The 23,172-nt window shown below is 36.7% G+C and overlaps 3 protein-coding genes and 1 pseudogene across 13 annotated transcripts; 3 read left to right on the top strand and 1 right to left on the bottom strand.

The window, feature by feature from the left end:
• The first annotated feature begins 1,268 nt into the window (after positions 1-1,268).
• LOC18105139 (MATH domain and coiled-coil domain-containing protein At2g05420) lies at positions 1,269-23,059 on the top strand. 5 transcript variants are annotated; one of them, XM_052446870.1, is made up of 8 exons: positions 1,269-1,284; positions 2,048-2,063; positions 5,949-5,996; positions 6,201-6,330; positions 6,623-6,792; positions 6,890-7,172; positions 7,259-7,425; positions 7,645-7,919. In XM_052446870.1, exons 3-8 carry the CDS (start codon positions 5,978-5,980, stop codon positions 7,800-7,802), a joined length of 927 nt encoding a protein of 308 aa, XP_052302830.1. In that variant the 5' UTR covers positions 1,269-1,284; positions 2,048-2,063; positions 5,949-5,977; the 3' UTR covers positions 7,803-7,919. The 5 variants fall into 5 exon arrangements, 4 of the variants coding, with proteins under 4 accessions (XP_052302830.1, XP_052302831.1, XP_052302829.1 ...); XR_008057250.1 differs by lacking the exon at positions 1,269-1,284 and adding an exon at positions 22,965-23,059 and having other exon boundaries at positions 2,024-2,063; positions 7,645-7,860; XM_052446868.1 differs by lacking the exon at positions 1,269-1,284 and having other exon boundaries at positions 2,024-2,063.
• On the bottom strand, positions 9,000-12,890 carry LOC18105138 (dnaJ protein homolog ANJ1). Of its 7 annotated transcripts, none has more exons than XM_052446872.1 (7): positions 12,593-12,890; positions 11,745-11,901; positions 10,714-10,849; positions 10,323-10,459; positions 10,192-10,228; positions 9,625-9,806; positions 9,000-9,528 (listed from the first exon to the last, which is right to left on the bottom strand). In XM_052446872.1, exons 2-7 carry the CDS (start codon positions 11,878-11,880, stop codon positions 9,251-9,253), a joined length of 906 nt encoding a protein of 301 aa, XP_052302832.1. In that variant the 5' UTR covers positions 11,881-11,901; positions 12,593-12,890; the 3' UTR covers positions 9,000-9,250. The 7 variants fall into 7 exon arrangements, with proteins under 7 accessions (XP_052302832.1, XP_052302833.1, XP_052302835.1 ...); XM_052446873.1 differs by having other exon boundaries at positions 10,329-10,459; XM_052446875.1 differs by lacking the exon at positions 11,745-11,901 and adding an exon at positions 10,936-11,095 and having other exon boundaries at positions 12,593-12,888.
• Positions 18,877-21,147, top strand: LOC112324114 (ketol-acid reductoisomerase, chloroplastic-like; annotated as a pseudogene).
• Positions 21,879-23,023, top strand: LOC112324079 (MATH domain and coiled-coil domain-containing protein At2g05420). The gene is made up of 3 exons (XM_024584966.2): positions 21,879-22,188; positions 22,274-22,440; positions 22,748-23,023. The coding sequence occupies exons 1-3, from the start codon at positions 22,112-22,114 to the stop codon at positions 22,777-22,779; spliced, it is 276 nt and encodes a 91-aa protein (XP_024440734.1). The 5' UTR covers positions 21,879-22,111; the 3' UTR covers positions 22,780-23,023.
• Positions 23,060-23,172: the final 113 nt, after the last annotated feature.

Raw genomic sequence — 23,172 nt, 5'->3', positions numbered from 1 at the left:
TATGCATTTTAAACTACAGTTTAAACTAAAAATATTACTTTAACTGCCTTTTATTTTAACCATAACTCAAAACGCATAAATAAACATAAACAAACAAGCTAATTTCGTTTGGGTTCCAAACACAACGAGACGCCAGTTCCCGGTATACTGGATTTTAGAGCATACATTAATCCCTAATGAAGATGCACCACATTATGTAATGAACGGCATCCATCTTGATTTTCTTTCTATCTTCTTTGAGTTAGATACATTAATTATGCTTTTTTATTTTATTTATAGAATACCATAAAATTTATCCTTAAATGACTCTCCTTTCATTCATTAAAAGTAAAATCTCCAGGCATTTAAATCAAGCCTTGGAAGAAAATTAGTGTGGTAGTAATTTATGGAAAAAAAATTTAAAAAAACAAAAAGAATATTTGAGAGGAAGGAATGTTTTATTAAGTATTTCTCTTTTCTATACATATTTTCTCTTTATTATACATATACTCTATATTTCTAATTACAAGTCTATTTATAAATTTAAAATATTAGACAATTAATGAATTAAACTAACTAAGAAAAAACCTATTTTAAATAGGCAAAGTAATTTTACAGATTTAATTAGTCGATGGTTTCTGAATTAGTTGACTAATTTATTTAATTCAACCGGTTAATTAATTCCCAACTAGTAGAACAATTTCTCTTTTTTTTTCCAGAAAAATAAAAAATTATGTTTACTTTCAACATCAACATGATCAAACAAAATCCATCACCTAACTCTTCACAATCTCTGTTTCATCCATTATTGTTCATCTACTGTGTGGAACGACATCATTGTTGACTAATTCATTTAATTCAATCGATCAATTAATTCCCAACTAGTAGAATAATTTCTCTGTTTTTTAGAAAAATAAAAAATCATATTTACTTTCAAGATCAAACAAAATCCCTCACCTAACTCTTCACAATCCCTGTTTAATTCATTATTGTTCATCTACTGTGTGGAACGACTTTCATTTATTTGTGAATGTGATGTCGAAGTTTCGGACTCGTTCATCTTATTCTCTGATTGTCCCATAGCCATGTGAACTTGTCTCAATTAAAGACTTTAAATGAACTGTTAATTAATCACGATTAAGTTATGGTCTTTCTTTAACTATCAAAATTTTCAAGTTGATCATTTTATATGTCTGATGTCTAGACTTGTCTGTTTTTATAAAAGTAAACTCTATCAGGTAATGCATGCAATCACCCATGTGGTTTGCTCATCCTTAGGTTCAGGATCTCTGTCTAATTGATCACTTTGGCCACGAGTCACAGTACGTATTCTACAATGGAGAACAAGAACAAGTTCTGCGATTCTATGAGCTCCAGCGGACTTGGTATGCTTCTTGTTTTTATTTTGGACAAGATTGGACAGTTCATTTTGAGCGGTCGACTTTCCCTATCTAATCCTTTTTTCTCCTATGTTCTTCGGGTGAAATGCGCTTGGATACTTGCCTGGTGTGAAACTTAATAATCTATGACATTAGTCCTCTATTCACTCCCTTATAATCAATCATCGATGAAGCACTTAAACGAATCGACTTGCTAGTAATCAACTATAGAACCTGCCAACAACTTGATCTATTTAAAAAATAGATCAAGTTCTCTATTCCTTCCAGCTCTTCAAAATCTTTGTTTAATCGATTATTGTTCATCTGCTTTGTGAAACGAATTTTATTTATTTGTCAATGTTTCAGACCCTTTCATTTTATTCTCTGATTATCCTATAGCCCTGTGAACTTGGCTCAGGCTGACTTTAAAATTACTTGTTAATTAATCCCTATAGCCATGTGAACTTGTTTCAACTGGACCTTAAAATGACTTGTTAATTAATCAATGTTTAAGCTATGGTCTTTTTTAACTGTCAAAATTTTCAAGTTGATCATTTTATTAGTCTAATGTCTACATCTGTCAATTTTCTATATAAGTAAACTCTATCAGGCAATGTTATCACCAATTTAGTTTGTTCATCCTTAGGTTCAGGCTTTCTGTCTAATTGATCCCTTTGGCCATGAGTCACATTACGTATTCTGCAATGGAGAACAAGAAAGAGAACTGCGTTTCTATGAGCTCCGGAGGACGTGGTATGCTTCTTATTCATATTTTGGAACTCTTTTCTTTCGGTTTGTTGTTAGTGATCTGTCATGTATATGATGCTTTTCACTTTTGTATATCATGACCTACAAAAGTTGATCCTATCATACAAGAATTCTGATATGCATGCCGCTGGTTTCTCGTTAATCATAGATGTGTTTTCAGCCTCCAAATTGTTTCCTTTTCTTTTTCAGGAGTCAAAAGATCCGAAAGAGATCTACCTCCAATGCATTACTCCTTTAAGATAGAGTCATTCTCCTTACTTCTGAAGACAAAAGTCGAAAAGTATGAATCTGATGTTTTTGAAGCTGGAGGCCACAAATGGTTTGTTGATTCTCACCACCTTCCTATGACTAATACTTGATTCTATACGTGCAAAATTGCCAGGAGACTGGCGGTGAGAAAAGAAAACTGTAGGAGGGGTGTTGGGCGTGGGCAGCAGAGGTGTATTGATGACAGTAGACCCTATGGATGAAAGGGGTGTTTTGTGAAGGAATTCATGTGTTAGAAGATGGCTATGAAGATCAGCATACGAGAGAAGCTTTGTTTTGGTCACAAGACTTGTTACTAAGTCCTTAAACTCTCTTCGAAGGCCACGAAACACATATAAGTTGAAATCCTCTAGCGATACCGGTCGACCAGCAGTAGTTAATTCATCAAATAACACCTTAGCCTTTTGCATAAACTGAGTTATCGACTCATCACCTTGTCGAAGAGCTTAAAGGGAGCCATGAAGTTGCATAATACGCGAATGGGATATGGAAGCTGGAGCTTGCTCAAGTGGGCGCCAAACAGAACTTGAAGTTTGGCAGTAAACAACAAGATGGAGAACTTCCACGGATAGAGAAGAAACCAAAGCACTTAGAATGAGTTGGTCCTGTTGTTTCCACCGAAGAAAGAACTGATTTACCTGAAGAGAGGTACCACCAACAGTAAGAACATGTGGAGAGGGACAAGAGTTTGAACCATCAACAAAGCCGAAAACTCCTTGACCTAGGAGATACGGCTTCATCTGCATTCGCCAATATAGATAATTGGTGTTTGTTAACTTGAGAGAGATGACTTGGTGAGTGTGGGAGAGGGAGACAATGTTGGCGACAGAATCTGCAGTAGCAGCAGCAGAAGATGAAGGTTGTAGCAGAGGAGAATTGGTTGGGTTGAAGAGGGGCGTGGCCCCCATCTGTAGGCTGTGGCCACGACAGAACATAGGAGTTGGAGGAGGCAGGGGCTGCGGTAGAAGAGGAAACCGGCACCGCTGGTGCTGCAGGGAGGGAGGCAGCTTGCGGCTGGGATGAGAAGTCCATAGCAGAGAGAAGAGAAAGTGTTTTAATTTGTTTAGGGCTCTGATACCAAGTTGAGAATAATAGAATGGCTTAGGTTGTGCCTTAGCCAACCTTTCCTATTCATATATATGTGGCAGAACACGACAGTAACTGTAGGGATTACAACATTAGAATAATCCTACATTAATTTCCTATTCAGATATATACATTCTATAATAAACACCCACAGTTTCTTGTTTGTCGGTGTTTTACAAAGGCGACAGGAAATGTTCACACATCACCAATGGAAACACCGACGGTTTTTTATCCGTCGATGCTATCCAGAGGCAATTGGAACTGTTCACCTCCCAAGCCGGTGATGTCAATTAAAGTCCTTTGTGTTAGTTGCAGGTTACCAAGGGAATTACAAATGGAATGTGAATTTTAAAGCGTGGGTAATTAATGCATCTCTGATCGTGTGTACTATTTCACATTAGCGGGGGAATTATTAACGGATTGCGAAAATTCCAAAGGGTTTTTTGAAAATTTTAGAGCGAAATGAAAATTTCAAGGTGGATTCACTAAGGGAATCACCGATTGATTAATTAGAAACAATATTATTTAATAGTCCATCAGTCAAAACACAATATAAATCCCAACGAGAGCCCCTTCAATTCATTTTTTCCTTTTGTTCAATTTTCTTCAATCACTTCTTGTTTTTTCCTCTCAATTCAAGTGATTGTGCTTCAATTTCTCATTCTATCTTGATCTTCAAAGTTTAAAAGGTATGTATTGTGATTCTCCTCACTTGTTATGATTTTCTATTTTTCATCTTTTTTTCGGTTTATTAACAGTATATTTTTATTTTTTTTGTATTGTACGTAGATAAAGTCTAAAAATAAATGCACTATTAAAGTAAGCATTTTTCATTCCTAAAGTCTGTAGTTTTGTTTTTTTAACTTGCCTATTTTATTGTTTTTATTGCAATAATGATTGATTGTTTTGTTGAATTTTAATGGATTATTTTTAAATTTTCCATATAAATGTTAATTGAATATATAATAAATGTTAATTGTTTTATCTCAATTTTATTGTATATATTGCATAATAGAGTGTTTGATTGTTTTATTGAATTTAATTGTTATTGTTAAATTTATATAGATGGAAGTTGAATATACAAGAATAAATTATTTTTGGTATAAATAAAATAAAATCAACCGGTTTGTGGCATATATCTTGTCAATATTTGTAGGTTTGATTAATTTGGGTAGTCTCCAGTATAGGAGAGGTGCTGTCGTTTTTTTTTTAAAAAAACATATTTGATTGTGTAATTATTCATCAAATTTGTGTAGATGCATAGAACAAAATCAACATCACGTCATGAGCTCATGGTCAGAGCTAGTTCTTCTAGAAGCGATGATGACGTGTCATTAGGTGCCGACCAAGAAGAGGCACCTGCAACGACTCACGACGCTACCTCTTCCAGTGCGGTTCCACAATGTAGAGGCGGTGTCCCTTCACAGCGGGATCAATTCACCCGCAAGTACGAGGCACATTGGAAGGACGACCTTTCAATGTAAGTTTGTTTCGAAGTTTGTATTGATTTGAGTTTTTTTTTCTTTAAACGTAATTTGTGAACAATTAATTAATATTGTTTTAATTTTATAGATTTTCAGATTCAGAAATATTGAGACCGCCCTAATAATAATATCAGTATTTAAATCATCGATGAGATAGAGTGATAATTTTATAAGGACGGAAAAATTTTATTGGTAAAACTGTTAAATATTACAGTGGTTTGGAAAACATTTGTCTTTTTGTGTACTGGCCGTCCACTGCGTTTACTTGGATCGGGAGAAAAAAGGGGAGGAGGTTAGAAATTTACAATCGATGCAACAGTATACTTCAGTTGACTGGAGGTCAATGGACAATAGTCTAACTTAAGCTTATCTTTCCAAAAAAAAAAGGAATGCGTGAACAACTAATTATTACTGTTTTAATTTTATTGTTTTTCAGATTTACAAATATTGAGGCTATTCTAGTAATAACATCGGCGTTTAAATTATTGATGGGATGAAGTGATAATTTTAAGTGGACGGCAAAATTCCATTGGTAAAATTGTGGAATAAATTTGTCTTTTTGTGTACTGGCCGTCGAAGAAATTGCCCTGCGTTTTCTTGGATCGGGAGAAAAAAGGGAAGGAGGTTAGAAATTTACAATCGATGCTACAGTATACTTCAGTTGACTGAGGTCAATAGGCAATAGTCTAACTTGAGCTTATCTATTAGGTTCTCCAAATGGGCCGGTCTTGGCTCTTTCCGTGCTTATCTTTTTATATGGTATAAAGTGATTCTTTATAAAAGTGAAATATAAGAAAGAAATATAAAATGACTTGTTAATTAATCACGACTAAGTTATGGTCTTTTTAACTGTCAAAATTTTCAAGCCACTAATTGACTATATATATGAGTAAACTCTATCAGCTAATGCTATCACCAATTTAGTTTGCTCATCCTTAGGTTCAGACTCCCTGTCGAATTGACCACTTTGGCCACGAGTCTGCAAAGGAGAACAAGAAAGAGAAGTGCGATTCAATGAGCCCCGGAGGACATGGTATGCTTCTTATTCATATTTGGGAACTCTTTTCTTTCAGTCTGCTGTTAGTGATCTGTCATGTATATGATGCTTTTCACTTTTGTATAGCATGACCTTCAAAAGTTGATCCTATCATACAAGAATTCTGATATGCATGCCGCTGGTTTCTCGTTAATCATAGATGAGTTTTCAGCCTCCAAAATGTTTCCTTTTCTTTTTCAGGAGTAACAAGATCCAAGAGAGATCTACCTCCAATGCATTACTCCTTTAAGATAGAGTCGTTCTCCTTACTTCTGAAGACAAAAGTCGAAAAGTATGAATCTGATGTTTTTGAGGCCGGAGGCTACAAATGGTTTGTTGATCCTCCCCACCTTCCTTTGACTAATACTTGATTCTGTATGTGCAAAATAAATGTCCAGTTGAAAGATAATCATTAATTAAGATTAACATAAATTAAAAACTAACATAAAAGAGAAGGAGACTAGAATTCTCTTTAATCTGTTTATTCTGAAGTGTTAACCTAAATATAAAGAGATTATATACTGAAAATACTATTCTACTTTTAATAAATAAAACAAAAACAAATGTATTATTTAACAAAGTAGGCTATTCATCAACTGATAATTAATTTTTCTTGTTTCCAGGAGGTTGTGTCTTTACCCAAATGGAAACACTAAAGGAATAGGGAAAGGCTTTGTTTCCCTTTACCTGCAAATAGAAAATACAAGCAATCTTCGTCATCGGTGGGAGGTCACCACCGAATTCAAATTGTTTGTGCGTGATCATATAAATGACAAATATCTGACTGTCCGAGGTGGATTCTTTTACTAATAATATGTGCAACGCTGCAAATGTTTTTACTTTCTTGTCTTTATGTTCTTGAATTTAAATGGAGAACCACTGTTTTGTAGAATCGGATGCATCAGTAAAACGTTTTCATGAGATGAAGACCGAATGGGGTTTTGATCAATTGCTTTCCCTTGAAACATTCAATGATGCTTCTAAAGGATATCTTTTCAATGACGGCTGTGTTTTTGGAGCTGAGATTTTTGTTATCAAACCAACTGGAAAAGGGGAATTACTTTCTATGGTTAAAAAACCTGCAAATGGTTCTTTAACATGGAAGATCAGAGCTTTCTCTAAATTAGATAGGATGTCATATTCCAAAGCCTTTACTGCCGGAGGCAGAAGTTGGTATGCTGCCTTGTAATCACAAACGTTTCTATTTCAGAACCTTTCTTGAGTTTTGACGTTAATTTTGGCTCTCCAAATTCTTTCAGGAGAATAGACGTTAGTCCCGAAGGATATGGTGATGGAAAGGGAAATTCACTATCTGTATTCCTGGAACTAGTTGGTGGTGGCAAACTTCCTCCAAAGAAAACTGTGTGGGCAGAATACAAGCTACGAGTTTTGGACCAACGCCATGGCAAACATGTCGAAGAAAAAAGTAACCATATAGGTTTTTTGTTAGATATACTTGAATGCATGAGATTTTTTTATAAGAAGTAACGTCGAGAAAAATATTTGGAAAATTAACATTACTCATGCTGCCTACAGTAGTTGTGTTCTCTACGGTTGCTTACAGGCATGAAAAGTTTTCCGTCTTTGCCAGTTTTAGTTATTGAACTTCTTATTGACTAAAGTTTCTAATTTTTTTTTCTTGCAGTGTCACGTTGGTTTACCTCCTCCAGTCATACACGTGGTTTCCCCAAGTTCATGCCACTGGGAGATCTCCGTGATGTCTCCAAGGGCTATGTTAAGAATGACACTTTAATTGTTGAAGCTGAAATTCTTACCCTGTCCGTGTCCAAGCTTTTCTCATGAAAATTGCACGATTTCTCATACTGAAATCGTCACTCTGTTATTCGTATCAATAATTAACCTCGCTGTTTTATTGTTAAGTGACCTTTCTATGAAAAATCATGCGTTGATTTCTATCAAGGACACAGCAGAAATGGACACTGTCCATCTTTATCTTTTCTTTTCTTTTTGTTGTAGTAAACGTGCCGTAACCTAGAACTTAGAAAACAACACACCACTACTGGGTAAGGATATCCACACCATATCAGCAAAAATCAAAGAAGAAAATGCCCTCTGGAAAGTTGCTAAAAGGGTGAGCTCCTAGCTCCAAACAATGACTATAATTAGCTAGCCAATTCGCACAGCAGCTGCCTTCGTGCAGTGAACTTCCCAATCTTTGGATACAAAACTTTCTTATTTCTTGTAAAATAGGATCCATCTTTGTTTCTTCATTTACGTCCTTTGAGTTAAGTGAATGAACGCATTTTTACAAGGTGGCTGCTATTTGGCTCGGGCGTTGGTGATCCCATCAGGTAGGCTAGCTAAGCATGATCTCATTTTAAACTACTTGATGTATTCTCTATAATTTTCGATTTACTAGAAATTGTTTTCTTCAAAACTGAAAAATATTCCACAAGTAAACATGATATAAATGTTTCCTCGCATCCTTCCTTCCTGCGAAATATCAGAAAGCAAATACAGGCAACAAAACTACTTGTTAGCTTAGGGCTGTGACTCGAGACTTTACAGCAGTTTATGCCTTCAAAGTAGATGCGTATCATGAACAATTGAAGGAAGCAAACATGCCGCGAGATGATGGAAAATCCCTTAGAAGCAGGTTTTAGGCAATTTAAATAATAGTGAAGATCAGTGAAATATCTTGACAACAGGACCAAAATGACGAAGCCAGGAAAACAGATATACGAAAAGATCAACCGGGAGTGCTCCTCTCTCCGCACTGGCATGCATGCCAAGATAAAATGAACTAAGAAAACAGAATTTAGAGAAGATCCCACCAGTCTTTAGCTAGTTGGTCTCACAAATTCATTTCCAGACATAACAAAAACAAGCTAACACTTTATTATTTGGGGGGAAGATATCCAGAACTCACTCTCTTGAACACAAATAAGTTGCAACTCCGCAACTGCATAGCACATGTTTTGATTGGGCAAGATGATGATAATTATGATGAGCCAAAATTTTGGGATAGTACACGCAATAAAACATCTATGAATCTTTTTATGTCTATTATGAATATTGGTACATCTTAATTTTATTGTCAAAAACATGAGACTAACCGAGATAGATAACACAAACCATAAATACGCAACATAAAGTGAGGGTAAAGAATCTAACTAGAAACACTACAGATTATAAATCGAATATAATTAACTTGAGAAGACGAATATGTAGAACAAATTATGTCTTCACACTACAGATTATAAATCGATGCTAACCCATCATTGCAGGATTCAGCTTGATAGACAAACTGTGATATATGGCTTCCTGTTGGGTACACTGCACTCAGGACGTGGATGGTTCTTCATCCTCATCATATGCCTCCTGCTGCTGGTGCTGCCTTTTCTCCTCCTCCAAATTGACATCATGCATAATTGTCTCTTCGCACTGCTGAGGGGGGATAGACTCCCAGAGTCAGCGAACTCCACATTAAAACGGAAATAAGGCTTGCCCTTCATGAAGGGCCTGATATAATGTGGCATTCCTTCATCATTAATTGCTTTGTACTGACCTGAATTCAGAAGGATGTCAAGCGATCAAGAGTGAGGAGCTAAGAATGAAATTCAAAGAATAAATTTACAAGTAACACCAGGTTTTATGATCTTGCCAGGATTTGATTTGATAAGAAGCTGCCGACCATCAAGATGAGTAAGGGAAAACTGATACCCACAAAGAGCCTCTGTTAAATTGATAGTGCGTTTCACATAGAGATCATCCAATTTCCGTTCAAAATTGGGGTGCTCTTTCAATTGCAGTACAGCAACAACATCCCCTTGTAATTGAGTCAGGCTGCAAATGACATGATGAAAAACAAGATTTTGTTTAATGCAATTGCATAAGAGAAAATTCTGTTAAACTATTGACATTATTGGAACAACATAGAACTAAAATTTATATTAAAGTCTAATGGCAAGAATTAAATTGCAGATCAACCCACTATCTTCAAATGCATTCGCAAAATTGATTCTGAAGGGTCGTAACCACATCAATGTGGGCATTCAGAAAATTGATAATAAAATGTGCCAATTCTTGCACCAGTTAGCAGGAACAGAAAACAAAAACCTCAAGAATGCTGGTTCTTGGGAACTCTTAAAAACTAAAATCTTGTCCAAGGGCATCCTATGGTACCCCCCCCCCCCCCCCCCCCCCCCCGCACCATCTTTTCTTGTGTCACCTTGTTCCCTCTGCATAGGGGGCATTTATCCTTCTCACTAATGAGCTCACCTGCAACCATGATAGATGCATTTCAGAATGGAAATAGAGCAAAAATGAAGAAAGGGGAAGAAATCTGTTTCAGTTAATAACCTGAACCTCTGCATTCAGGGCACACATGCTGCTGCATTTGTTGGACCATGCCCAATCCGATCTGTTGAATTGGAACTTTCATTCCGGAATCTTGGCAGCCATGACATGTACCAGAGGCTCCACTCTTTGAACCTTTCCTGAAATATTAGCATACATATAAAAACAAAAGTCCATCAACCTACACACTAGACAAAAAGGTTTAAAACAAACCCAGGCTGGTATAAAAAAAAAAAAAAAAAAAAAAAAACAGGGTGGTGAGGTATGAAGAAAAATACAAACAATCTCATCAATGAAACTGCAACTCGCAAACTATTAAAAGAGAACTGGTGAGGGCCACACAGGCAAAAACAACTTTCAAGTGAACTAATAAAGTTAAGGTAAAAGAACATACCCTTTACATTTGGCACACAAAATGTTTCTAGAGAGTTTCATGGATGTTCCATTGTACGAGTCCTCTAAGGAAACCCTCAGAGAGTGCACTCTATCTTCACCTTGCTTCAGCCTTCTTCCTATTGAGCTGCCACCACCTGAAAAATACAGATACTTGAGAACCTTTATCTAAGAAAATTAGTCAATAAAAAGCAAAATGCATCAAGGAGTCTCTCAGCCTCACCGCCAAAACCACCTCTGCTAAAAAATGATTTAAAAAGATCAAATGGACTATGACCACCACCACCTCCTCCCATTCCCTCCTTAAATGCATCTACCCCATATTGATCATAAATTTCTCTTTTATCTGGATCACTAAGGACTTCATAAGCTTGAGATAACTCCTTGAACCGGTAAAAAATTATCAATAGATGAGCGTCAGAAGGCACACATAAACAAACTAGATCAATCACACTATGCTAATGAACACCTTTTCTTTCAGATTTTGCAACAATAGCACTAGAAGTTGATAAATAGATGATTGTAACAAAACACAAACCATTGCAAACTTGTTAGCACTGTGTTTTTATCTTGATGATGAAGGAAATTCAACACCCAGAGATCCATGCATGGTCTTCAACCAAATTTTTAATCTTTACATGTCACATATTTCTACATGGATCGTAGACATTCAGACTTTCCTAAAGTGAAATCGATATTTTTGCAACCTAGTTTTAGTGATAATACGAAACAAAAGTTATGACTTCCTAAAAGTAAATAGCATCCACCACCATAGCAAACAAGCACCCAGAAGTTTAAAAAGAAAGAACTGAAAAACCATGACAGCAACTATTCATTTAGAATCATCATGATGTGATTGACAAGTCATGACTCCAATGCACCCTTGCCTCGGCCAGATGCAGATGTGAGTGCCTCTAGCACTTGGCTACCAGGCACAACTCAAATATGGTTCAGAGCCGAATGGGCATCACATACTCCTTACACAACTCAAATAAAGCGGTTTTTAATAAACTACCTATTCAGGATCTCCACCTTTATCAGGATGATTCTTTATGGCAGCTTTCCTATAAGCCCTCTTCATTTCATCTTGACTTGCACCTTTTGACACGCCAAGAACCTCATAATACTTGGTGTTTTTACATATCCTCGGAACACTACGCCCATACATGATTACAACACCTCAACAATGCTGTTCCAAAGCTAGGTCAAGTCAGGACATCAAGAATAATCATCCACACATGAAATCATCAAACTCTAGCCTAACATAAAAAAACTCATGTTCCGAGGGAGAAACAAATAAAGGCCAAGCCCTCACCAACTAGCGATACTTAATCGTACACGCAGAAAAACACATGTATGCGCTATAAACCTTGCACTTCATTCGTACACTCCAATCACTTTCAGTTACCAATATCTTTTAGACATCTTAACTTAAAGTTCTCTAACCAATACACAAAATTAATAACCCTCAATTAGCCAAAACTTAACAAAATTAACAAAAACAAACCCTCTTTTTAGCTCGAAATTTGCTGTGCTGCACTCAAAATTGCTGCTTTTGTTACTGAATGCAAACAATCTAGCCTCGGTTAGCCAAAACTTAACAAAATTAACCCCCTTTTTAGCTCGAAATTCATTGTGCTGCATTCAAAATTACTGCTTTTGTTACTGAATGCAAACAATCTAGCCTCGATTAGCCAAAACTAACCATTACCAAAACCTAACAACAACAAAAAAAAATAACAACTTTTTAACTTTCCAGCATCGGAAATCAGAAATTGAGACACGAAACGACAGAATCGATTATCACAACACAAATATCCAACTAGAACATATCAAAAGAAAAGAAAAGAAAAGAAGATTGTAGATAAATTATAAATTACCAGTTAAACGCAAGAGGACGTTGTCGCTTCGTTTACTTCAGGTAGAGAGAGAAAGTGGAAAGAGTTAAGCGAAAGAGAGGGGAATTTATAAGGTCCCTCGCTAGAGTCGTTGCTACTTCCTCTTCTTCTCTCCTTACGAATCGCAGAGCTTTTTAACTTCTCTCTCCATGTGTTGCTGATGCTGACTACTATAAGAAAGAACTTGGGAAACCAGAAAGGACCGGGAGCGAGGGAAGTCGTTATAATTAGTGTTTCCTTTCTAGAATAGGATGGCAATGTTGGCACGCGGGAAGATAATTATGAAGAAAGCTAAAACTTTTATCTTTTTATTCTTCACCAAAAGGTCCAAAACTGAGATAATTATGTTGTTGAGGGTGTAATTATTTTTTTTATTGGATATATTTGATATTAAAAGAATAATTAAAGATTTAATAATTTGTTTGGATTTTTTGGGCTGTAGGATATACTGATTAGCTATTTATTCAGGGTATAAAATTTTATTCTTTGGATTAGAAGTTTCTTTTATCTTTATTTTTATTTTTTTTATTGAAATAGTTTAATTATTTGAATAGTCAGTGTGATTTTTGAGGCGGGTAGAAAAAAAATAAAAGAGAGGAAAAGGAAAGCGGATCTGATATTTTTGTCAAACCCAATATCCATGAGTCTGGTGTGTTGGCCAGACCCAACCACCATGGGTCTGACAAGCATACTAGACCCACTTAAACTTGGGTCAGACATGTTTAATAATATTATTAGACTTAATATATTTATTATTAGTATAATTATTAATATATTTGAAAAAAATAATATTACTATCGAAAAAAACTATAAATTTGATTTGAAAGCATATCATATCCACTTAAACTTGGGTCGGGCATGTTTAATATTATTATTGATATTATTATATTTATTATTATTAATAAAAAATTTTAAAAATATTATTATTATTGAAAAAAACCATAAATTTGATTTGAAGGGTAAAATTATTATTATTGGTGTTGTTGTTGTTAATATTATTAATATAATTATTAATAAATTTGAAAAAAAAATGATATTGACCCGCTGTGGAACGCGGACAAATATACTAGTTTTTATCATTGACATGGTTGTGTTTGTATTTGGTCACGTGTGAAGTCTCATTGTAAGACTTAACTTTCGTGGATAGTATAATACATATGGTTTTTTAAAGTTATTTTTGAAATATATTAAAATAATATATATTTTTTAATTTTTTAAAATTTATTTTTGATATCACAACATTAAAATAATTCAAAAACATAAAAAATAATTAATTTAAAACTATTTAAAAAAAAACATGAATAAACTACAATGCCAAACAAGATTTTAGACTTTACAATCATCTTAGATTAGTGAAAAAATCCGATTATTTTTTTATAAAAATATAAAATGTGTTTACCTATGCGTTTAATTTTTATGCATTTTAAATTACAATTTAAACTAAAAATATTACTTTAACTGCCTTTTATTTTAATCATAACTCAAAACAACTCAAAACGCATAAACAAACAAGCTAATTAGATATTTTGTATTTTTTTTAAAATTAAAAACCGGTTCAATTTTCTTGTATCAACCTGACCCATGATTTAGATTTTGAGTCAAATTAATTTTATAACCATGATAAAGATATAGATTCAAGAGTCTGACTAGAGATGTATGTCATCGCAGCCATTAGATGGGAAATATCAGACAGTTTTTGTGTGTGGAGTGCTTGGATTGGAAGGCTGCTTGTAACCTAGAATTTTTTTTAATTTTTTTAGTTTAATGTGGCTGTCCGGGCCAGCTTGCGCGCACCTCGACTAATCCCACGGGTCCTGAAGTTAACGACCATGTAAGCCTCCAGTGGCCATCATATGAGCAACAACAAGGCTCGAACCTGAGACCACAGAGGAAGCAAACCTTTTGATCTCAAATTCTTATAACTGGATCACCACCTAGTTGGTTGCTTGTAACATAGAATTTTGAGTTCGTTGGTCGTGTCTTAAGGTCGGGAAGCTCAATTTCGTTTGGGTTCCAAACACAACGAGACGCAAGTTTCCTAGTATACTGGATTCTAGAGCATCATTATAACTTCCTAATGAAGATGCACCACATTACGTAATTAATGAACGTCATCCATCTTGATTTTCTTTCTATCTTCTTTGAGTTAGATACATTAATTATGCTTTTTTATTTTATTTATAGAATACCATAAAATTTCTCCTCAAATGACTCTCCTTTCATTAAAAGTAAAACTTCCGGGCATAGTTTTGAGACCCGGACCGACCCGGCGGGTCGACATGGGACCCGGCCGACCCGGGCATGGGACCGGTCCGGGTCGAAGCAAAAACTCGCCTGGGAGTTGGCCCGGCGAAACCCGGTCGACCCGGGACCCGGCCGATCTGGGTAAACCCGGCTGAAACCCGGTCTTTATATATATATATATAAAAAGGTTACACGACGTTGTTTTGGCTAAAAGACCAAAACAACGAGATGAACGATGCACTGATGCATTGATGTAGAATTGCTGCAATTGCTCCAATTGCTTGGGTCACCATTGCTGATGCAGATACCACAGTTAGTCAGTTTAGTAATCATAATTTAGCTAATTCACTTATTTTTAGTCTATTAATGGAATCTTTGAAAGCTCCTCTCTCTCTTGAATTCTTCGTCTCTCTGCTCCTTATCCAGTTATCCCTTTAAGATACACAACTTAGTACTAGCCCATGTATTATATAATTATATATAGTAATTTGAAACATTCAACTGAAGATGCTAGCTAGAAATCCTCAGATTTGAAAGAAGACATGTTTGTGAAATCTTTCAAAGTAGATAGCCTCCAAGCCTTGGAGTCCAAGGGCAACATGCATGGTAGATGGGGGGTACTGTTGCGATCTTCTGCCTCGTTGCTGCTTTACCAGTATATATAATTGAGGCTGTGCAAGGATTTGTAACTAATTAGATGTTTTATATAGGTATTTTTTTTGGATTGATCTAAGTAAACCCGGGTCAACCCATCTGACTCGTGACCCGATCACTAGACCGGATCGATGATCGAATCGGGTTTCAAAACTATATCTCCAGGCCTTTAAAGTCTTGGAAGTATTTTAGTTTGAAGATTTTGTTCTGAAGCTGGCTAGATTAATATCTTGTAAATAAAGAAATAAATAAAACACTCTTGTTTTAATAAAAATAATTGACTTGTACTGGTACAGTTACATAACAACTTACACCCTTTTACAAATCATTTCCCGAACTTGAGTTGATGCCACACAGTTAATTTTGAGACGTCGTATATATAAACATTTGAACTTTTCCTGTGAAATCTTATTTGTTTTTCTTCCAAGTTATTGGGGTGAAACTTAATACTCTATGACATTAATCATCTATCCAATACCTTATAATCAATCAATGACGATCGAAGACCTTAATAAAATTGACTCGCTAGTAATCAAATATAGAATGTATCAACTATTGGAAGAAAATTACTGTGGTATGAGTTTATTAACAAAAAAAAATGTTTGAAACTCTTTTATACATCTTTTTTCTCTATTATATTTATATTCTAAGTTTTTGATTATGAGATTGTTTATAGGTTTAAATTACTAGACAATTAAGAATTAATTAAACTAACTAAAAAATAACTTAATCTAATAAGGAAAAGTAATTTTGTAAGCTTAACCAGTTGAATTTTTCTAAACTGGTTGACTGATTCATTTAATTTAATTGATTAATTAGTTCCCAACTAATAGAACAATTTCTTTTCTTTTTTCAGAAAAATAAAAAATTATGTTTACTTTCAACACCTTATCAAACAAAATCCCTCACCTAACTCTTCACAATCTCTGTTTAATCCATTATTGCTCATCTACTGTGTGGAACGACTTTCATTTATTTGTGAATGTGATGTCAATGTTTCGGACTCGTTCATCTTATTCTCTGATTGTCCCATAGCCATGTGAACTTGTCTCAAAGACTTTAAATGAACTGTTAATTAATCACGATTAAGTTATGGTCTTTCTTTAACTATCAAAATTTTCAAGTTGATCATTTTATATGTCTGATGTCTAGACTTGTCTGTTTTTATAAAAGTAAACTCTATCAGGTAATGCATGCAATCACCCATGTGGTTTGCTCATCCTTAATTAGGTTCAGGATCTCTGTCAAATTGATCACTGTGGCCACGAGTCACAGTACGTACTCTACAATGGAGAACGAGAACAAGTTCTGCGATTCATGAGCTCCAGCGGACTTGGTATGCTTCTTGTTTTTATTTTGGACAAGATTGGACAGTTCATTTTGAGCGGTCGACTTTCCCTATCTAATCCTTTTTTCTCCTATGTTCTTCGGGTGAAATGCACCTGGATACTTGCCTGGTGTGAAACTCAATAATCTATGACATTAGTCCTCTATTCACTCCCTTATAATCAATCATTGATGAAACACTTAAACGAATTGCTTTCTAGTAATCAACTATAGAAACTGTCAACAACTTGATCTATTTAAAAATGGAGAACGAGAAAGAGAACTGCGATTCTATGAGCTCCAGAGGACATGGTATGTGTCACGGGGGTATTTTTCGCTACGCGAATAAACCCGTGCGGCAGCCTAGTCCCTCACTAGACTCAGCCTTCCCTCACCAATCTCACTCGTGTTTGCCTAATTACTAAGCAAGCGGAATACACAAGCAAGGATAAGAATCATAGTGCACAACAAGCTTTACAGGAACTCTTTCCCAACCTTTATTAATCTCATACACAAAGGAAACTATACACAAATCCGTATGTGTGCTATGCACAAAGATTACATGCTACACCAAGCTACCTCTAACTAGTGTTCTACACATGTTCTTGCATGCCCCTACATGCTGGACAATCCCAACCGAATGCCCTTACATCTGAACATTCCCACCCGAATGCTCTCCCCACAACCAAGAGCTACATCTTGTATTTATAGACAAGCAAAGGAGCTGCAAAGGCTCCTCCCCATTATCCCCCATTTTCGGGACCTAGTGGAGCACTACCTCTCTCCCATGATCCCATGTTTTCAGGACATGGTGGAGCACTACCTCTCACCCATGATCCCATGTTTTCAGGACATAGTGGCCCGGACAGCACCCCAGTTATGCTCCCACGTTCTGCCTCCCATGAAGCTGCCACTTCCCCCATTTCCTGGCTGTCTACTTGGCAGCCCCAGCTGCCACCTTCTGCTGTGTCAGCTGCTGACTTAGAAGGTCCATCATCTAAGCCCCCACGTCCATGCCAAGTCGCAAGCTCAAAGACTCGCATAGACCATTGCATGCTGCCTGCCGAATTCATCTCTGCCTATGCAAGGCTGCCGCGATCCATCGCTGCCGAATTCTAGGCAGTGTGCCTTCGTTGGCGCGTCCCAGCGCCTAGAGCTCTTAGCCCATGCCTTGGACAGTCCTTCGCCCAAGTTTTAGATCGTGCCAAGTCGAGCCCCTGACTTGCACAAGTTGCTGCGCGCTGCCGAATCCGCATCTGCGGGCAGGCTGCCAATGCGCTGCCGAATTCGCATCTGCGTGCAGGCTGTCCCTGTCTACGCTGCCGAATTCTGCGATAGCCCCAATTCTCGTCAGCCTATCCCCCTGACGAGTTTTCCTGCTTGGCTTGGACAGTCCCTCGTCCAGCCCATGTTCGTCAACAATCTGCGCTGCCGATTTTCCCTTTGACGAACCTACAGCCGCATAAATCTGCGCTGACGATTTCTCCCACTGATGGCATGACTGCCAGCACCCTTAGGCCTTGTTTTGGCCAGCCTGCCGAAGCGTGCACCTCGTGCACTTTTGACACTGTGACAGTATGCTTCTTATTCATATTTTGGAACTCTTTTCTTTCAGTCTATTGTTAGTGATCTGTCATGTATATGATGCTTTTCACTTTTGTATAGCATGACCTACAAAAGTTGATCTTATCAAACATGAATTTTGATATGCATGCCGCTGGGTTCTCGTTAATCATAGATGAGTTTTTAGCCTCCAAAATGTTTTCTTTTTTTTTTCCTGGAAAAAAAAATTAAGAGAATAATATAAATTATATTTTAAAATTTTAATTAAATTAATTTTTTAGATTAAATTTGTATGAGATATATAATATCATAATCATCATTATCATTTATGCCGATAAACACCAGCAGTGAATTAATGGATGCAATGGACCGAAGTCCCCAGCTGGCCGGGCAGCCCGGACTCGCTCACCAACCTTCCACATTTGATCAATTTCACCCGTTGGAAAAGCTGGTAGACCTTCCACGTGCTCCTCTCTTCCACATTTCCCTTCTCCAACTCTCTCACTGAAAACACATGGCGGCGGCTACATCCCTCTCCAATACCCTCACCACTCCAACCCCTTCAAAAACCCTAAAACCTGCATCTTCAAGATCGTTGCTATGTAACGGCAATTTAGGGTTTTCATCATCACTCACTTCTAAGACCTTCAAACCACTCAAAGCCAGCAATGGTAACATCTCTGCTGGAGTTTTGGGTGCAAGATGGTCTCGTCGGTTCCCAGCGTGAAACCCATGATCTCTCTTGATTTTGAGACCTCTGTGCTTAAGAAGGAGAAGGTCTCTCTTGCTGGTCACGATGAGTACATTGTAAGAGGAGGGAGGGATTTGTTCCACTTTCTGCCTGATGCATTTAAGGGGATTAAGCAGATTGGCGTTATCGGTTGGGGTTCCCAGGGTCCTGCTCAACCTCATAATCTGAGGGATTCTCTTGCTGAAGCAAAGTCTGATATTAAAGTCAAGATTGGACTGAGGAAGGGCTCTCGTTCTTTTTCTGAAGCTCGGGGTGCTGGTCTTACAAAAGAGAATGGGACTTTAGGTGATATATGGGAAACCGTTAATTCTGGCAGCGATCTAGTATTGCTACTGATTTCTGATGCTGCACAGGCAGATAACTATGAGAAAGTCTTCTCCCACATGAAGCCAAACAGCATTCTTGGGTTTTCCCATGGATTTCTTCTTGGGCATTTGCAGTCAACGGGACTTGATTTTCCGAAGAACATCAGTGTTATTGCTGTGTGCCCCAAGGGAATGGGTCCTTCTGTGAGGAGACTCCATATTGTTCAAGGCAAAGAGGTCAATGGTGCTGGAATTAATTCCAGTTTCGCAGTCCACCAGGATGTTGATATGGTAGAGCCACTGACGTTGCCTTGGGATGGTCCGCTGCCCTTGGTTCACCTTTCACATTTGCCACTACACTAGGGCAGGAATACAAAAGTGATATCTTTGGGGAGAGGGGCATTTTGCTTGGTAATGTTCATGGAATTGTGGAGTCCTTGTTTAGACGGTACACCGAAAATGGAATGAGTGAAGACGAGGCCTACAAGAATACTGTTGAGTGCATTACTGGAACCATATCAAGGACCATATCAACCAAGGGCATGCTGGCTGTTTACCATTCCTTGTCTGCAGAAGGCAAAAAGGAATTCGAGACTGCTTACAGTGCCTCGTATTATCCCTGCATGGACATCTTGTATGAGTGCTATGAAGATGTAGCCTCTGGAAGTGAGATTCACAGTGTTGTCCTGGCTGGACGTCGCTTTCATGAAAAGGAAGGTCTCCAGCTTTTCCAATGGGTAGAAGTGACCAGACACGCATGTGGAAGGATAATGAGCAATTACTTGTATTAAAAAATAATATAAATTATATTTTAAAATTTTATTTAACAGTTTAAATATTTATGTTGAATTGATTCTTTGACATGGTATCAGAGTCTTGATGATTAAGCAGTCACGAGTTCGAATCTCATTAATATCCATATTTATTTGAGAAAAATTAAGTACAAAGTAATGTGAGTCTGTACAATTTTCAAGTCTAGGGTTTTCACTTGAAGATGTGTGTTAGAAAATAATATAAATCATATCTTGAGACCTCACCTAACAATTTAAGCTTTTGAGTTGAAAGAGTGTGTTAGAGAATAATTAAATCATATTTTGAGACCTTATCTAATAGTTTAAGTTATTGGGTTGAGATCATGGTTCTTTAACATGGTATCAGAGTTTTGATAACCAAGTGATCACGAGTTTGAATTTCACTACCCCTATTTATTTGATAAAAATTAAGCACAAGGTAGTGTGGGTCTGTGCAAGTTTCAAGCCCAAAAAGATTTCACTTGAGGGGGTGTATTAGAGAATAATAAAAATCATATCTTGGAATTCCACCTAACAGCTTAGTCTTTTGAATTAAATTGGTTCTTTGACAAAAGTATCAAAAGAAATCCAAAACTCTTCTTTTTTTTTAGATGGAAACCTGTACCAAAATTATAGTCATTAAAATTTTTATCCACACCCGTCAACCACTATGCCATGCTTGCCGGTTAAGGTTAGATCTTTTGAGGGAAAAGGATTGAGTTGCTAGTAATCAACTATAAATCGTATCAACTTCATCTTACAAAATTCCTTATCTAACCCGTCGACCAGGTAATGCTATAACCAATTTGGTTTGCTCATCCTTATAGTTCTCAGGCTCTCTGTCTAATTGATCGCTTTGGTCAGGAGTCACATTACGTATTCTGCAATGGAGAACAAGCATAAGTTCTGCGACTCTGGTATGCTTCTTCTTTTTATCTTGGAACTCTCTTTTTTCAGTCTGTTGTGAGTCCTGTCCTGTATATGTTGCTTCTCACCTTTGTTTACCGTGACCTACAAAAGTCGATGCTATCGTTATTAGTTATGTGGCTGAATATATACAAGTAATTCTGATATGCAAGTCATAGCCGAATTTTCAGCCTCCAGAATGTTGAATCTATCTATATGATTTGCATAGCATCAATAAAAACTGAATCTGGCAAAAAAAAAAATTAAAAAAATAAATAAAAATGATGATGCCCAGCCCAGGCGTATCAATATTTCCCTTTCTTTTCCAGGAGTCACAAGATCCAAAAGAGATATACCTCCAATGCATTACTCCCTTAAGATAGAGCCATTCTCCTTACTTCTGAAGACAAAAGTCGAAAAGTACGACCTTCCTTTGACCAATACCTGATTCCTCAAGTGATAATTAGGCTCTTCCTCAAGTGATCATTTTTCTTGTTTCCAGGAGGTTGTGTCTTTACCCTAAAGGAAACAAAAAGGGGTAAGGGAAAGGCTTTGTTTCCCTTTACTTGGAAATAGAAAAAACAAGCAATCTTCCTCGTCGGTGGGAGGTCAACGCCGAATTCATCAGATAAATAACAAATATTTGACTGTCCAAGGTGGATTCTCTTACTAATAATATGTACAACACTGCAAATGTTTTTACTTTCTTGTCTTTATATTCTTGAATTTAAATGGAGAACTACTGTTTTGTGGAATCGGATGGATCAGTAAAACGTTTTCATGAGATGAAGACCGAATGGGGTTTCGATCAATTGCTTTCCCTTGAAACATTCAATGATGCTTCTAAAGGATACCCTGTCAAGGACTGCTGTGTTTTTGGAGCTGAGATTTTTGTTATCAAACCAACTCGAAAATGGGAATTACATTCTATGGTTAAAAAACCTGCAAATGGTTCTCTAACATGAAGATCAAAGATTTCTCTAAATTAGATAAGAGCTCATATTTATCCAAAGCCTTTACTGCTGGAAGGAGAAGTTGGTATGCTGACTTATAATCACAAACGTTTCTATTCGAGAACCAGTCTTGAGTTTTGTTGTAATTTTGGCTCTTCCCATCGTTTCAGGAGAATAAAAGTTTATCCCAAAGGAAATGCTGAAGCAAAGGGAGATTCACTATCTGTATTCCTGGAACTAGTTGATGGTGATAAACTTCCACCAAAGAAAACTGTGTGGGCAGAATACAAGCTACGAGTTTTGGACCAACGCCATGACAAACATGTTGAAGAAACAAGTAATTAAACCACCCCATAAGACCAGATATAACATGTTCACCCTACTCTTAAAATCCCAATGAAGAAAGGACAGAACAGATAGATGCATACATGGTACTGGAAATGCCTAACAAAACACAGTTGTCTAAGATATTTTTATCACTTCTCCAAAAATATTTGGAAAATTAACATTACTCATGGCTACAGTATTTGTGAACTCCATGGCTGCTTGGTGAACATAGAGGCATGAAAAGTTTTCCATCTTTGCCAGTTTTAGTTATTGAACTTCTTATTGACTAAAGTTTCTCACAAATTATTTTGTTGCAGTTTCACATTGGTTAACCTCCTCCAGTCATTAGACGTGGTTTCCGCGAGTTCATGCCACTGGGAGATCTCCATGAAGTCTCCAAGGGTTATGTTAGGAACGACACTTTAATTGTTGAAGCTGAAATTCTTACCTTGTCCGTGTCCAAGCTTTTCTCATGAAAATTGCACCATTTCTCATACTGGAATCGTCACTCTGTTATTCGTATCAATAATTAACCTCTCTGTTTTATTGTTAAGTGACCTTTCTATGAAAAATCATGCGTTGATTTCTATCAAGGACACAGCAGAAATGGACACTGTCCATCTTTATCTTTTATTTTCTTTTTGTTGTTGTAAACGTGCCGTAACCTAAAACTTAGAAAACAACACACCACTACTGGGTAAGGATATCCACACCATATCAGCAAAAATCAAAGAAGAAAATG

The sequence above is a fragment of the Populus trichocarpa genome, chromosome 14 (assembly GCF_000002775.5).
Source record: "Populus trichocarpa isolate Nisqually-1 chromosome 14, P.trichocarpa_v4.1, whole genome shotgun sequence".
Classification (NCBI taxonomy): Eukaryota; Viridiplantae; Streptophyta; class Magnoliopsida; order Malpighiales; family Salicaceae; genus Populus; species Populus trichocarpa.
Note: the sequence above shows the minus strand (reverse complement) of the source record. Positions and strands in the feature narration are given on the sequence as shown.

What these genes read in the sequence shown, in the direction of transcription:
- LOC18105139 (XM_052446869.1), top strand. Translation starts at nt 2,039, where the DNA reads ATGAGTCACATTACGTATTCTGCAATGGAGAACAAGAAAGAGAACTGC. An exon ending in CAAATATCTGACTGTCCGAG is followed by an intron (nt 6,793 to 6,889) that starts GTGGATTCTTTT and finishes ACTGTTTTGTAG; the next exon opens with AATCGGATGCATCAGTAAAA. An exon ending in CAAACATGTCGAAGAAAAAA is followed by an intron (nt 7,426 to 7,644) that starts GTAACCATATAG and finishes TTTTTCTTGCAG; the next exon opens with TGTCACGTTGGTTTACCTCC.
- LOC112324079 (XM_024584966.2), top strand. Translation starts at nt 22,112, where the DNA reads ATGAAGATCAAAGATTTCTCTAAATTAGATAAGAGCTCATATTTATCC. An exon ending in ACTGCTGGAAGGAGAAGTTG is followed by an intron (nt 22,189 to 22,273) that starts GTATGCTGACTT and finishes CCATCGTTTCAG; the next exon opens with GAGAATAAAAGTTTATCCCA. An exon ending in CAAACATGTTGAAGAAACAA is followed by an intron (nt 22,441 to 22,747) that starts GTAATTAAACCA and finishes ATTTTGTTGCAG; the next exon opens with TTTCACATTGGTTAACCTCC.
- LOC18105138 (XM_052446872.1), bottom strand. Translation starts at nt 11,880, where the DNA reads ATGTATGGGCGTAGTGTTCCGAGGATATGTAAAAACACCAAGTATTAT. An exon ending in AAAGAATCATCCTGATAAAG is followed by an intron (nt 10,850 to 11,744) that starts GTGGAGATCCTG and finishes TGTATTTTTCAG; the next exon opens with GTGGTGGCAGCTCAATAGGA. An exon ending in TCTTATCAAATCAAATCCTG is followed by an intron (nt 9,529 to 9,624) that starts GCAAGATCATAA and finishes TTCTGAATTCAG; the next exon opens with GTCAGTACAAAGCAATTAAT.